This window comes from Sesamum indicum, linkage group LG2, assembly GCF_026168435.1.
Source record: "Sesamum indicum cultivar Baizhima isolate 11 linkage group LG2, ASM2616843v1, whole genome shotgun sequence".
NCBI lineage: Eukaryota > Viridiplantae > Streptophyta > Magnoliopsida > Lamiales > Pedaliaceae > Sesamum > Sesamum indicum.
Window position 1 is genome coordinate 22,466,444 of NC_142658.1, and position 16,515 is coordinate 22,482,958.

Consider the following 16,515-nt stretch of genomic DNA (forward strand, 5'->3'; position numbering starts at 1 on the left):
ATGGCACGATTTCTCAGCTTAAATAGGGGTAAAATGAAATGTTCATGCACGTCAAATGTACTCCAAATGAAATTCAAATCAAGTTACCATGCATATTCCTATCTTTTTTATGTAAAAAAGTTTGGTGCTTTTTTTATAATTTTATTATGTTGTGGAAAAAAAAGAAAAGCGTTGGGATGTGTGGAGAGAATGTATGAACACTAATTTGCTCTTTCATCTTACCATTCATCTAGCCTTATCACCAGGAACAACGGCCAGGATTAACCAATAGGTTGAGGTCATATTCAATTGGAATTGAAATTGACATGAATTTAATTTGAATGAATATACTATTCCTACTTTATTCTTTCTTTATTTTTATGGGTTTTTTTTTTTTTAATTTTCTGATGGAAAATAAAGCATGCAAGACAAGTGAGAGGAGAGGGGATGGAGTGGCTGTCATTGTCTTTGTGGAATATTTTTAATTGAATATTTAAATCAAACTTATAAATATTTTTATTTTTATTTTTAAAAAAGGCTATGAAGGATTCATGATTAATTAATAGTGGTAGGCATTTCAAATTAGAATTAGATTTCGTGATAGTCGCGTTTATATTTTTGTTCTCTAACGTGGTTGACTCAAAAAAGGTGATGAAAAAAACCAAAAAACGTTATTTTAACTTGGAAAAAGCAAAAAAGTTGACTGGTAAAGAATATACAAAATACAACCAACGTTGTTATCTACAGGGTTATTCCATTATATAAGAGAATATATATATATACATATATATATGATCAGGGAATCATTAATTAATCAAGTAATTTTGCTGTTAAAATCAAATTTATTAAATCAAAAGGTATACTAATACTAGTATGTTTTTATGATTTATCAAAATCAAGAGATTAAAAATTTACTTCAATTGTAAATGCATGCAATATGTATGTAATATTGGTTAAACAAGCACATGCATAGGAAAATGTAAACGCAATTACGTATATAGCTTGCGATTTGATAAGTGGCTTCTTGCATGAAGAATTATTAGTTCTAACTTTATATGAATTTTATGATTTTATCTTAAAAAGGCGCATCGCTAGAAAAAAAAAAAAAAAAAAGCTCATTGGCTATAAGTCGCTCAAGTTATTTGTCTGCAACCAATGTCAAAAACTTATTTACATCATCTACCCGCGTATAAGGGGACTTGGGATGAGTACATGACCTTATTCCTACCGATGGTGCTAAATGATGTGATTTGAATAATGACCAATTACGCAAGAGATAATTTGATTTTGACGAGCCTTTATGATTTTATTTTGAAAAAACATCATACTAGAGAGAGGAGGTCTTAAGATTTATAAATAGTCACTCAAACTTCTCATGTGCAATCAATATAAGACATTTGTCAATATCACAAGGGGTAAATTACACTTTATTTTTTTAAAGGAACTTTTTACGCTTTTTTATTAACACATAGAGTAAATTGTATTAACCCCAAAACGTAAGATAAGCCATCATAGACATGCATGATTTAGACTATAAGTTGCACTTTAATTAATTTTATAATTAATAGATAAGCCGACAGCCAAACTAAGCCAATGAAAATTATCCTAACTGCTGATTACTTGAGGAACCAAAAGGCAAGACAAAGATAGAGGATTTGCAATTTTTTTAAAAAAATAAATCAAATACAATCATTATGTATTAATATTTAATAAAAATAATTAAAACAATCATAATAAGGAGCGAAGCTAAGTCCTGTCGAGCCCCGGCTGTCGACAGGGCTTAGTTTCAAGTATTATGAATATTAGTTGATATTGATGAAATAATTGTAATCAATAGGTAGTTTTATTTAAATATCTCATTGTGACTTTTTAAAAATAATATGAAAAAATAGTTTTCAGTTGCAAGAATTCCTACTAGTATCAATGTTGATAACAACAACTACTAGTATCGAGAACTTTGCGGCCTTTTGATTGTTAAGATATAGTTATAGAAATTAATTATATTTGAAATAATTTAGTCCTATACTTTACGAAATTTTCAAAATGATCCCAAAATTAAAAAAACTTGACATATTTAGTTTCATAAATCTTGTAAAAAGACTAAAATTGGCACAAGAAACGATATTTATACTCAAACTACAAGTTTAACCTACTCAATAATATGGTCAAATGAATACTTTATATCACTATATTTTGTATTATATTTGTAAAGCAATTGTGTACTAATTTAAATTTTTTGTTGAATTTAATATTTAGGGTAAATTATGACTGTCTCCCCTAAAGTTTCGCATAATTACAAATACCTCCTGATTTTAATGACAGTCTAACAATTAGCCCAATCAGTTAGGTTTTTTCATCCATTTTTTTATAGGGAACTGACAAAGATGCCCTCGTGGATTAAAAGTTATAATTTTATTTATTTTTTTAAAAAAAATTATTTTTTTGGACTAAGTGGATAATTTTTTAAAAAAAATTCATCCACCCTGTTCAGTTTTTTTTATAAAATTTTAATTTTTTTAAAAAAAATAATAAAATACAGTAAGTGCAAAGTTGACAATTCCATACCTCCATTTAAGGATTACACAATTTCTTCAAATATCAGGAAGGTATTTATAACTTTTTAAATAAAGAGGTGTATTTATAGTTATAACAAAATATCTCAAAGATGTTTTTGTAATTTATTTAATATTTATTTAAATTAATTGATTAAATTTTGATAGGATTAAAATAATCTTTTGAGTACGCAACTGATCATACCTTAATCAATAATACTAAATATATTAAATTTAAATAATATTTATTATTATAATAAATAATACATATTATACAATAAAACTATATCGTATATACGTATATTGTGGGATTTGTTTTATGTTGAAATTAGTGGGGGTAATTGGGAGGTGTGGGTGAAGAGGGACGTCCAACACCTGGAACATGTGTGAATTGTATATTGTGGGCAACAATATAAACTATATTATCAACACAATATATACAATAAGGCAGCCCATCCAATCACGCCCAACTCTTTTGGACTCTTCATCCACTTTTAATTAATTAATACATTAATCACCTACACATTTTTGGATAATTAATATCCAATTCTTCACTTCACTCAACCACAATCTGTTTTAATAATATTTGGATTTATCTAATCCATTTTATAATTATTTACCCTACTGACCAAAATTATCGAGTCGATGATTATATAGTTTTTTTACCATGTGTAAATATTATCATGGTTTCGTCTTCTCTCTTTTATTTTTTTTTCTTTTATTTTCTACCTTAAAATTAAAAATTTATTTCACTGCATATAAATTATCACACCCCAATATTAAAGGGATCAAAAGTAAAAATAAAGAATTAATTTTACATAATATAAAAAAAATTACACAATTGTTCTTTATTCCTGCAATATTAATATCACAGATTCAAACTCTAAACTTGGTCATCATCAGCACACTAATAATTAATCTCAAACTGGCACAATCTTTTAGAACAATATGGGTGTAGGTAAAAGCCGCAGTGATAGGAAAAGAACAAACATCAATTTGCATGGTTGGGGAGTAAAGTATCTTTCCTGCACACAAAAAATACCATTTTAATCATATAAATTACAGGGTGACAATTTTGGTTCTCTTTAAATTACAAGTTCTAATTTGATTCTATAATTTTAAAAATTATGCTAATTTTGGTTTTTTTTAGCTAATTTGACCAAAGATTTTATGTCTACACTTAAATCGGGGCATTCATGTTCGGCGAATTTGATGAAATGACAGTTCAAAATATTTTTTTTAGGAAATGCTTAGCAAAAAGAAAATTACCACTTGATGATATGGCAAAATTTTTCAAGTTGTAATTTTATTTTTTTTTTGCCATGTTATTTTTCAAAAAGAAAACATAGTGGACTCAAATTCGCCAGAAACTCCAGTTTAAGTATTGACATGGTTAATAACGTGAAATCTTTAGATCAAATTATATGAAAAATACTAAAATTATAATAATTTTTTAAATTGTAGAACTAAATTATGAATTTTAATTAAGCGGGACTAAAATTAACACCCTCCAAAATTATAAAACTAAAATCACATTTTATCCTTCCTCAACTGTATGCTCATCTCCTCAACGGTATTTTATTGAGATTGTGAAAAATACCATATTGTATGTATATATAAGAAGATTCATGAATTAGTACTCATTAAAAGTGTCATATATAATCACATCATCATCATCAGCATCATTATTATCTTTGTTGTCCTTTTGCGACATTTTCATGCACCTAAGAGTTGCTTTCTTCATATACACGACATTAATTATATTGACTTGTCATACAGTACCCGTTACTATATATGCATGGGCCAATGATGTTTTATATAATTGGTTCCATGTTTCTATTTACTTCTGGTTGGGACAATACTGTCACCTTCCGACCATAAAACCCTACTCAAGATTGTGATACTTGTCTTTAAAATTGCTGCAAAAGATAATAAATGGTTGAATATGAGGTCTTTGATAACCGCTTATTACATGTGGCATAATATATATATCTATCAAAATTACTTTGTTTATTATATACATTTATTTGAGTCCAAAGAAAAATATGAAAAGATAATCTTAATTTAAAGTACGATAGCTAACTATGTTTTGTTTTATATATATATATATATATATATATGTATTATAAAAATTTGAATTCAATGCAATCAAGGACCACCTGTATGTCAAAGAGCTCATGAACTAGATAATTAAATAGCAACATATTTCTCTAATTGCAACGTTTCTTAAGGCGGACGCAGTCTTGAGTCGAATATTGACTAATAATTTGATATTAGTCCAATAGATTTTATTAGGTAGAAATGAAGTCTGAGTAGTAAGGAATATGTCAAACTTTGAAATGATAATATACTAATACATATATTAGGTTTTGTGTAATTTTCAAAGACTGCTAAGGTAGAATAGAAGTACATATATTAGATTATAATTAGTTAGTATAGTGTGTTGAATTTAGGAGAAAGGAATTGGAAGAATGGTGCAGTAGGAAGCAGGGCAGCCCAAAAGGCAAGAGTAGAATATACAACTTTATACCAAAGCAAAACTGAGCAAAAGAATGGGAATATGATCATCATCTTCATTACAAGTTGGGGTTGCTAAAGACAAATTCAGAATTCAATGATGAGTAGAAGAGCTAAGGCTCAATAATTGATGTACAACCTGGAACAAAAGTGCTTCCACCAAACTACTAAAAATGGCCATGTGGCAAACCCTCTTCAAAGAGAATCTACCCCCTCAAACCTATTGGCTATTGCTTTCACTCCTGTTATGCTGTCTCTACATCTTTTATTATAAATAAATATTATACTGATAATTGTTTTTTTAAAAAAATAAAAATAAAATTGTAACGTAAAATATAATTTGATATAATAAAATATTCTATTTAACAGCAATAGTGATCCAAATAAAAGTTTTTAGTCATTACTTTTGGTATACCATGTTTTATCGTGTGCTTTTACTTGATCGTTCAAAATTACAAATAAGCAATCATTTACAATTATTTTGTTTCACTTCTACTACTCTTCATTAAATTTTTTTGGATGTGGATTAATTGAAATTAATATGAATGGAACAGCTTTATGTTATGAATAGAATAAACAAAGTGTTTGTGATATTCGAAATCCTTTTTAATTTATTTAGAATGTATTTATATACATTTTTATGGACCATAGTGTCAAAATTTTGTACTTATGTCTTGATATTTTGGGAGACAGGCAGGCATTCTTAACTGGATATGCATGTGGGACTATGTTAATAGCTGTTGATAACTACACATCTTTTATATTTTAAAAATAAATAAATATGTATTTGAATTTGAAGCTGGAAAATTAATGAAAAGAGGAATGAGTAAAAAAGACAGGAATAATGAGAGGCTATTGCCGGAATTGGAAACTGGGGGGAGGGGTGCTGGAATCTGATCCCCACTCTTTCCGCCCCCTTAACTTTGGGGGATTCAAAGCTGGAAACAAGAAAACAAAAGACAGGGCCCTCTACCCTGCAAAATTCACACCTGGTATATACATATATGTGTATGTGTCTGAAAGTTAGCAGTTGTGGTGTGGAATTGATCTCAAAAGGTGATCCGGAAGGAACTTTTGATGTTTGTACGAAACCAAAAGGCATCGCATAGCCTCATACTTGTGCAGGATCTTCTTGTCCATGCCCTACTGGATTACTATCTACTTTTACTTCCTTTTGGGTTATATCGAATATTTCCACCTTAATCAAAAATTCATCTTATTACAATGGAAAGGCATATAAATCATAAGAGACGCTATCCTGGGCTTTCAGAGTTTCATAGGCAACACCACTCATAGCATGTGTAGTAAAGCAATTATTATAGTTCACGCTCACACATTCCGGCATTTCAACACCTAAACTAAAATTGTAACCTTTTGATTGGGCAGATTACATGTTGAAAAGGTACAAGGGCAAGCAAAAGAGAAGATCCAAAACCAGTCTAGTTCTTCTCACTGGGTATTACACTCAAAACTAAGCAAATGTTTGGAAAAAAATTAAACAAACCACTGTTTGTTAAACAGCCATTTCAAGGGTCCTAAACGCAAACCAAGACACTGTAAAAAATTAAAAAATAAAAACAACGCCAAAACTCTATTATAAGACTAGATAAAAAAAAAAACACGGCTGCACAGCGTCAACTCACATGAACAACTCCATAAGCTCTAAGCCTGCAATAATGTGGCAAAGTCAGAGAGTGGCCAAACAATTAGCCTACAATAAGAGTACTTTTTGAAGCAATTAGATATATAGAATCCATGTCGAATGAATGTATCTAAAGTACTTGCCTTGTTGGCAATGTTGTTGGAGAGCCAATCCAGCCCCTCATAAAGGCCCTCTCCAGATGTAGCACAGGTGCTCTGGATGTACCTAGAAAGCAAAGAAAATTGGGTGAAAAACAAGAAATTAGTATATGGAAATACTGATCTCATAAGAACGCAGGTTAAGCATATCTACCAGTGGCGTTGCCTGAGTGAGTGTAGGCCCAGTTTGTCAGTTATTTCAGCAGCATTCATTGCATTTGGAAGATCTTGTTTGTTTGCAAATACAAGTAACACTGCATCTCTCAGTTCATCCTGAAAGAAGTAACCGATAGCCCAACCAAATGGTCAACACCCTCTTTTTATGTCAAAAAATTAATCAAGCAATAATAACCAACATCAACATATCTATTTGCCCATGAAATTTCTTATAGAGACTAAAATCAAACTGAAAAATAGAATAAATTCAAAATGATCACAACAATTTTATTTGCTGATCACATTTGTGTTTCTATGCTCATCATAATGATAAGATATAGGCATAGAAAAGGGATTTATAAGAAAACTACATTTAACTCCAGAAATATAAAAGCATATTCGTTAGGAAATTGTCCTACACTGACCCCAGGCAATATTAGCACATGGGCTGATGAAATATCAAATAGGAAATCTACTCTCGCAGTTGCATTTCTGACATTTCCCCCTCTAATTAGTCTACACAAAAAGGAACCTACATGCATTTCGTTCTCCCATGAAGTAATCATTCCAGCAAGGTGGTGTTTTAGATGAACATGCTAAATAGTGACTCATTTTGTTGCGTAATAACTCTATGTTGTGCATTGTTTTTTTTTATCAAGAACAAAATGAGATGCAAAAATAATTTCTAATGGTAGCTTGAGGGTCATCAAGATGCTAAAATCCCAAGAAAACATAAATTTAATAAATTCATCTGAAATGAATGCAGTATATTAAACAAGTTGATATGTCACCTCTTTATTGATAATACATTCAAAAGGTGAACTCATTAGTTCTTTCCTAACAAGCCATCCACAGACATGAAAAAGCTCAAGAGGATACAGAACGCCCTTACGAGATATTTGATTAGGCTAATACAAAATAAACTATATATTATATAGTCTTCCTTCAAAGCAGGTTTTCTCATAATATTGATTTCTCCAGGCATAGTGGATATTATCTATGCTTTTGAGGACCTATTTCTCATCAAGAAACTAAAATTGTTTTACAAGTGAATCATGAGTTTTCAATTAGAAGTGCATCCTATCCAATTCAAGTTCATGAATGTTGCATAAGAGTGAAGAAACGGAATATCACCTCATTCAACATCCTATGCAATTCATCTCTTGCCTCAACTACACGGTCCCTATCATTGCTATCCACCACGAATATGAGACCTTGGGTGTTCTGGAAATAGTGCCTCCATAATGGACGAATCTGTAAAATGAAATACACAGCATAATTCTCCATAGCATGTATGCAAGTTCATCAAAGACCTAATCAATTCCACCATCCTATGAGGGGAAAATTACCAAGGAGGAGGATGGAGAGATCAAGATTGTTTATATCAATAATTAAAATATAGCCACAGATTAATCATAAGACATAACAAAAGAAAAATTTCTCACCTTGTCTTGACCACCAACATCCCAAACAGTGAAGCTGATGTTTTTGTACTCAACAGTCTCCACATTGAAGCCTGCATACAGATTGTAAGTCCAGAAAAAAAATGAACTTTGGAGAGCAGTTCAACTTTTAATATTCAAATCAAATTAAAACAATATAAGCTAGTACACAAGTAAAAAGAAACAAAGCCAATTGCAGAACTAGGACAGGCATACCAATAGTAGGAATAGTAGTCACAATCTCTCCGAGCTTGAGCTTGTACAGGATCGTAGTCTTACCAGCAGCATCAAGACCAACCATTAGGATGCGCATCTCCTTCTTGGCAAAAAGCCGGCTGAAAAGCTTTGTGAACGTCAACCCCATTTCTCTTTCTTTCTTCTAGTCCCCTGAGTCCATCATAGGCAGCAGACATATCATATAAATATACAGAGAGATGAAACGATGAAAAGGTGTAGTATGACTGCTTTAGAATAAACAGAGAGAAAATTGCAAGTTGCGATGTGCCTGCCTCTGTTCCATACTTAACAATCACGAAATGTAATGTGGAAACAGAAATTTTACACATGGACAAGAGGATACATAACTCAAATATAAGACTCCCATTATATAATGCAACCACAATATAATTACAAAAACAATCCTATTACCTTATCAAATTAACAACATATGAAGGAGCTTTCCAATAAAACTGTTTTTCATTCTGAACACATTTATGATTTAATCACGATAAGAGATACACATACAAATACGAAATGATCCATATTACAATTCCAATCTATACACAAGCATATAAACACCACCTATAACCATACACAATGGCTTCCAAAGACAGGGGCAAAAATTACAACATATATTAGCAGATGATACTATTGGGTGGAATCATGATCTTAGAAACAAAAATTTAGAAATGTAGCAAACAACAATAAATGGAGCTATAAATCAGTTTAGAGATGAAACTCTACTAGATCAAATGTATCTGATGTCTATAAAAAGAATCAGATTCAATGCAACCATAACAAGTACTAACACCGATCTCATCATATTCAGATTCTCAAGACAATAAGTATGAAATACATAAAAGAAATCCATCGGAGTGAATCGATTCAACCACAAAAGTCCAGATCAGATCAGTTCAGATCAATAAGAAAAAGAATAATTCCCAAAAAAACCACAATAGTACATCCTTAAATACATCGAAATCAGCTCATTCGACACCAGATGCTTCTTTCTCCCTAAATCTAATGGAAACTCAATCCCCTCCAAGAGAAATATGAAATGCAACATACAAAAGCAAAAATCCTAATGTCACATATCACACACAAATACATCAATCCGTAACAATCAATAAATTGAAAAAAAAAAAAAAAAAGGTCAAAAAATTCGATCAGAAGTAAAATCACCTCAACAGAAACGAAACCAAACCTCAAAAACATGTAGGTACACAAAACTTATAAACAATCATCAAATACCTTAAGACGACAGATTTAACAAATGGTAGAGAGAGAAAGTATGTGTTATGCGCGTGCGAGAGTGAAATATAGAGATGGCTGAGAATTAAAGGAGACACTAATATCTATTTTTCGGGGAGGATTGAGAACCGTCAAAGCAGTGCTTATTTTATTTTATATTTTTAGAGGCCCTCCACCTACTTCCCGTAATCTTCAGTTATTCCCTAAAACAATGGGGTTACCCGTTACCTTACCCCATGAGAAATGACACTGCTTCCTCTGTAGATCTTTTCCTTCTCGTGTTGACGGACCGTAGATTTCCATTCAGTCAGCAAAGTTATGTAACTTTTTAATCAATTTTTTTCATTTAGCTTGAAACCATCATATTCTATTGAGCCATCAAATATGTCAATACATCATGAAAATTACATTTTTTGTTCCACATCATAGAATGCATTGCACTTTTGATCTCATAATTTATGGGTTTAACACATTTGGTCTAATAGAATAAAAAATTATAGTATTATAGTACACTTGGTGGTCTCATAAGATAAAATTTGTTTATTATTTTTTATTCCAAATGCTACAATTTCTTAGCCTATAAAACTAAACGTATTAAGCCTATAAAGTGTGAGATCAAATGTCCCTCTATCGTGTGGAATCAAAATACAATTTTTCCTTTTCCTTATACATTAATGTAACTAGTAGATAAACCATTTTATAGTGAGCAGGTATGACTTTACCCCTACTTCAATTTTTTAGCTGGAAATGATCATAGTTTGGCCATTGAAGCCTTGACCGACTATCACTATTGACTCAAAGAGTCGATTTGTCTAATGATAAGTTCCGTATTCAAATCCGATCGTGTGACAATTTCTTTTAGGCCAACGGCAGACAAGAACCGCAAACAAAATAATAATAATAATAAATGTCGTTTTTCGAGTGTGGTTTAATGTATTATGAAAAGTGATGAATGGCGGAGGACTGTACAATTAATTTAAGAAAACTTAATTTGTTCAATTTAAAGATACATTAATTATTTTTCAAAAAGAATTGCTCACATTAATTTGATGCGCTCCAACTCTACTTACTTTTTTATTTATTTATTTACAATATAAGTAAAAAGAAATATATATTCTATAGTTGATAGCGTGCACGAATCATTTTTATTACAATGAAATCGCATATCCTTTTCATGGCTGATTGCACATCTACTCAGGAATCCTTTCTGGTTAATGCAGTGGTGTATGAGAACAAGACTATGATTTTATGAGGAGAGAAAGACAAGATTATGGCAAAAGCAGCAATCTTGGAGGAGAATTCATTTAATTCAGAAAAGAAGATCACTAGACAAACTGTGGAGTTGCCAATTTGTCTGTGATTGTAATAACAATAATACTTAGGGACCATATTTTCGCAATCTCCCTACAACTTTATTCTTTCCCACACATTATTTCTCAAATCGGACATCATAAGCACACGCGTACATTTGTTGCTCAAGACAACATCATGGAAGACGAGGAAATCTTGAGAAGTCGGGCTTTCTGCGTTGCAAGTATGCGTTCTTCCCCTCGCTTCCTTCCTCAGATCCATAGAAGAGAAGCGTGGCATCTCCTCCAATTTGCTAGAAACGAAAGAGAAATTGCAAGAAATATTAAGAAACATGTCGTGTAGCTGTTTGTATCCTCAGAAACCGAAATAATGTTAATTTTGGTGGTACCTGAAGTCCAAGATGGCCGTCATCAGCTGCATTGACAGCTGACTTGCACAGACGAACTGCCATTGGGCTGTTCCTATTAATCTCCCGACACCATTTGATTGTCTCCTCTTCAAGCCTCTCCAGCTGAAACAATAGTTTTTGAAGTCATCAAAATTAGTGAGACAGCTTGAATGTTATTTCAGTAGCAGGGAAAATTTAGTATTCTTACAGGAACAACAGTATTGACAAGTCCCATTTTCTCTGCTTCGGCAGCGCTGTAAAACCTCGCCGTAAACCACATTTCACGCGCTCGTTTTGGCCCAACCTATTCAATCAACCACTCACAATTGTAATAAAGAGTCTGGAGGCCATTGTAAATCCCTAAAAAGTTTCAAAAAACTTACCAAACGAGACATGATTGAGGCCCCAAAACCAGCGTCGAAGCTTCCAACCTGCAGTTTGCACAAAACATGTTGAATGATTATGATAAGAAGAAACCATGGAAGTTTTTTTGCTCTGCTTATGTTTTTACACTCGATGCATATAAGGATTTTCCAGTAAAAATTTAGAAGGTTTTCAATCTTCCATCGTCAAAGATAATTATAGTTATTACATGAGCAAGATAGATCATTCACTATGCACAGACAATCAGAAATATACAGAGCAAGATTTACCTTAGGTCCTGTCTGACCAAAAACAGCATTATCTGCTGCAATTGTTAAGTCACAGACCATATGGAGCACATGTCCACCCCCCACAGCATACCCTGCAACCTTTTTATTTATACAAGAAACAAAACACAGTATTTAATGATGATGTCTAAAACTGCAGACACAAAAAACAAAAGGTAAATAAAGCTTACCATTGCTATTACTGGCTTGGGAAGGCGACGAATTTGGACCTGAACGTAGAAATAACGCAACAACAATTTTAAAAATGATATATTTGCACTGCACCGGCGCTTGTGATCAAGTTACAGAAAATTAAAGAGAATTTAATAAATGTACCTGCAGATCTAGAACATTGAGGCGACCAAAGTTATCGTAATCAGCGTAACCTTCCTTGCCTCTGAATGACTGATCTCCTCCACTGCAAAACGCCTTAGTGCCCTGCAGCATATTGTTATATACTGTAAATCATTCGAAAATCCATTTGGCGAACGACTAATTACAACCATTTCAAGCTGTCATGTCTTTTCGTACATAAAAATCTCATACACGAATCCCTTCAAACTAAAAGAGTTTGATCTTGGAAGCTCTCAGAGTCCGAGATTCACCAAGAATGGTCCTGTTGGACCGGTCTTGAGGGCGCTTCCTCTTCAACCGGTCCCGTGTTTTAATCACAATTTGACAGTCATAGTTTTCCCCAAGTCATAAACAGGGATGATGTCTGAATAACAGTTAATCGTCCGAAAAATATTGATTCAACATATTCAATTCCAGCAAAATTGAGGAGAGTTGGGGTCAGATTCAATTGTCTTGTTCTTTCTTTAAATCTACAAGTGGGGCCTCATAACATTAGCATAACAGAGCTTAGTCAGCTTATGGATTTCATTAACCTTTTCCACGAAATATCTTATTCATCTTCACAAACTCATGCACATGAATATTACAGCAACTGCATGATCATAAGGGCTATTTCCCGGACTAACAGTCCTGTTCCTCTCTGTTTCCTACAAACAATTCCAAAACTAAGTTCAAAATAAATTACCTTCCCAGTGAAAATGATAACTCCAATAGAGTTATCATCTCTGGCATCGTTGAATGCACGCATGAGCTCCTTCACCGTCTGAGGCCGGAAAGCGTTTCTCCTCTCCGGCCTGTTAATCGTTATCTGCAGGCACCAAAAGAAAGCCAAATAAGAATTCAGTCGGGACGTATAACCATCAATCAAACATTTGAGCTATTAAGGGTCTAATTATCAGGATCAAGACAGACCTTAGCGATGCCTTCGCCGACAGCTTTTTCATAGATAATGTCAATGAACTCCTTGCCGGATTCATCCAAGGCCGGTTTCCATTCAGGGATGTGGGACGGGACGTCACCGTGCACCCGATGGTATGTGTCGTTGAATTGCGAGCTGCAATTCGACAAGGCAATGCTGGCATTCGAGGTTCCGGCGCCTTGGGCTGGAAGGAGATGGCCGACGAGAGAGGCCATTCTCCTGTTGATTGCCTCGAATTCCTTGCCCGTCATTCCAGCCATTGCTACAAGTCTGCTAATCAGATTTCAACACCTGCTCACAATTTCTATTACAGAGTAGCGTTTACTAGTGCTAATTTATGCTGTGTTGCTACACTGTAGAGTAGTTGTTCATAGTTCGTTGTCCAGACAATTTATACAAGTTAGGGGTGATAAGATAAGCCTACTAGCTACTACTGTAGTAATAATTAATTGCATGAAATTCCGATATTGCCCTTGTTCATCTTTTTCTATTTAGGTTACTCTTCACTTCATCATTATTATAGGGAATATGTTATTTTAATCACTTATGCATTGATCACGCATATTCTTCTTTCTTTGTTTTTCTGTTTTGGTAATTTACACTGCCGCCCCTTTCTTTACTACGATGTAATTACACATTAATTTTTTTTATAGTTCAGAAAGTTATATTTAATACTCTTGACTTGTATTTTTATCTAACAGGTTGAGCCATTTGTCAGTCCAAATTCATCAAAATTGTTGATATTAGTAAAAAAAATTAAATAAAAATCTATATTTACTCTCAACTACTGACATATTAAAGACAAATAAATATATTCTAACCAAACTGTCCTTACATGTTTTCACTCGATAATGTAAGTGAGGAAGTATATCGTCACCCTTATAAAGATACTTTGGCCTGAAAAGATTAATTTATTATGTAACCTTCAATAAGTGCTTGAAAAATCAATCGGAATAAATATGAATTTTGTTTCAGCATTTTTGCTAATATTCACAAATTTGGTGAATTTTGAGTAATTGAAAGATCGATTTTTTAGATAGAAACAAACACCAAAAATACTAAATGTAAATTCTCATATCACATAAAATCCATATATAATTACATCAAAATTCAAAGAACGACACTAAAATTATCTCTTTTTCCCCCCTAATTAAACAAAACAAATATCAATCTCACTTTACGAAATATTCCCCCCAATTTCCTTTGATGAGAAAAGAAAATTTTAAAATTGATTTTTCAACTCCCAAAAACTTGAACTGCTGACCTATTTCTCATAAGAATAAAGTCTTCCATTTCGTTCCAAATTTCCATTATTACTTGTACACGATTAATGCTCTTTTGTCAAAATATACTTTTGTTTTTTAATCTTTTTTCTTACTTGTGCACTATTGTTCTTCTCTCACAATATATTTATTGTAAATCAACTTTGTTTCTTACTTGTGCACAATCGTTCTTTTGTCAAAGTACAACCACCTTCAAAGTAGTCGAATTTGAACATATAATTTTATGTTGTCTGGTCAAATTTATTCAGTAGCTGGAGCTGCGGTACTCTTGGCTTAATCAATATAACTCTCCGTAGCTGGAACGGCACAGAAAGTTTTACTTAATCAAAGCATGAAGGTTGCTATATATTTGGGGCGTACAGTCACCAGATTTTACGAACAAGTTTGAAATCACATTAAATGTGAAGTATTTATTTCATTTTATATAAATTATTGTAATTTATTTATAATTATATTAAATAAAAAATTATTATAATTTATTGTCTATTATTTTTAATATATTAATATAATAATTAAATCGATTTATATTATGGTGAAAAAATAAAAAAAAAAGTCATGAGTCACGATGGATGATATAAAAATATTATTATGGCTAACGTAACCACATGGGTCGCCTTAGAAGCCTTATTATTAATGGGGAAACTGTCCCAGTATCATTGACTATTTCATTAAATTTCAATTGTTAAGCAGCAGCCTCCGACAGATTCGCCCAACTTCCAATATTTTTGTAGCAATTTGATGTCCTGACAACTTGGCTTGTTGAATTATTGGTTTAAATAACCAAATAGATCCACCAACTCTTTTTTCATTTCTGATTTGTTGGCTAAATTACACTTCTCGTCACTATATTGGCCCCAAAATTGATTTTGGTACTTAATTACGTTTTTTTATCAATCATTAGAATTGAATTTAAAATTAATACGGCCAAGCCGTGTAACACATGGGAAGGAGATTGAATAGTAGCTCATCCTCTCTGGGAGCATCAACTTCTCACCATAACTTGATGTATTATTATATTATATTTTTTTATTTATATGAATTATGTTTATTTTTTGTATAATTACAAAATTACTCATAACAGTCAAAATATAATAGTAGTTTATGCAATATTGCTGACGTTTTTGTGGAATGTATGTAATTTTTCAAGAAATAGTAGATAGTTTATTTACATGATATTGATATTTCTGATGAATGTGTGTAATTTTTAAAAAATACATGAATGATTTGAATAAATAAACTATAAATTAGAGGATATAATTGTAATTGTCCGAGTAGAAAATTGAGTAATCCTAGTTACCTGGTAGAGCCGCAATTTGAATGGAGGGCCAATTTCTTTAAATTCAATTGATTTGGGACCTCTAGTCATAGGCATGATGCCATGAACTAGCAAAAGAGTGGGTTTGCTGAGGAGACCGTTTTAATGTCTTGGTTGCTAATACGACCGAGCCGTATTTAGCAACACTGTTCTTCCACACGGCCTGCTCGGGTTGAGTAATACGGTCCTCTGTCTCTAACTTTGTTACCTTTAATTTTAATAATTGAATAAAAAAACACAATAATTTGTAAAAGATTAGGGATCAAAATCATGACTAGAAAAGATTAGGGATCAAAATTAATTCTGGGGCAAATTTTAGGGACCAAAACTGCAATTTACCTTGGTTTGTGAAAACTAATCCTATAAGAAAGTAATGGCT

The 16,515-nt window shown here is 32.3% G+C and overlaps 2 protein-coding genes across 4 annotated transcripts; both read right to left on the reverse strand.

The window, feature by feature from the left end:
• Positions 1-6,402: 6,402 nt before the first annotated feature.
• On the reverse strand, positions 6,403-10,090 carry LOC105156612 (ADP-ribosylation factor 2). 3 transcript variants are annotated; one of them, XM_011072791.3, is made up of 7 exons: positions 9,848-10,085; positions 8,663-8,833; positions 8,450-8,520; positions 8,139-8,258; positions 7,003-7,121; positions 6,834-6,915; positions 6,403-6,716 (listed from the first exon to the last, which is right to left on the reverse strand). In XM_011072791.3, exons 2-7 carry the CDS (start codon positions 8,808-8,810, stop codon positions 6,711-6,713), a joined length of 546 nt encoding a protein of 181 aa, XP_011071093.1. In that variant the 5' UTR covers positions 8,811-8,833; positions 9,848-10,085; the 3' UTR covers positions 6,403-6,710. The 3 variants fall into 3 exon arrangements, with proteins under 3 accessions (XP_011071093.1, XP_011071092.1, XP_088733828.1); XM_011072790.3 differs by having other exon boundaries at positions 9,917-10,081; XM_088877702.1 differs by lacking the exons at positions 6,403-6,716; positions 6,834-6,915 and having other exon boundaries at positions 6,999-7,121; positions 9,917-10,090.
• Positions 10,091-11,184: 1,094 nt separating this feature from the next.
• ECHID (enoyl-CoA hydratase/isomerase D) lies at positions 11,185-13,911 on the reverse strand. The gene is made up of 9 exons (XM_011072792.3): positions 13,532-13,911; positions 13,305-13,427; positions 12,602-12,703; positions 12,457-12,495; positions 12,269-12,367; positions 11,999-12,046; positions 11,824-11,919; positions 11,616-11,738; positions 11,185-11,519 (listed from the first exon to the last, which is right to left on the reverse strand). Exons 1-9 carry the CDS (start codon positions 13,796-13,798, stop codon positions 11,403-11,405), a joined length of 1,014 nt encoding a protein of 337 aa, XP_011071094.1. The 5' UTR covers positions 13,799-13,911; the 3' UTR covers positions 11,185-11,402.
• Positions 13,912-16,515: the final 2,604 nt, after the last annotated feature.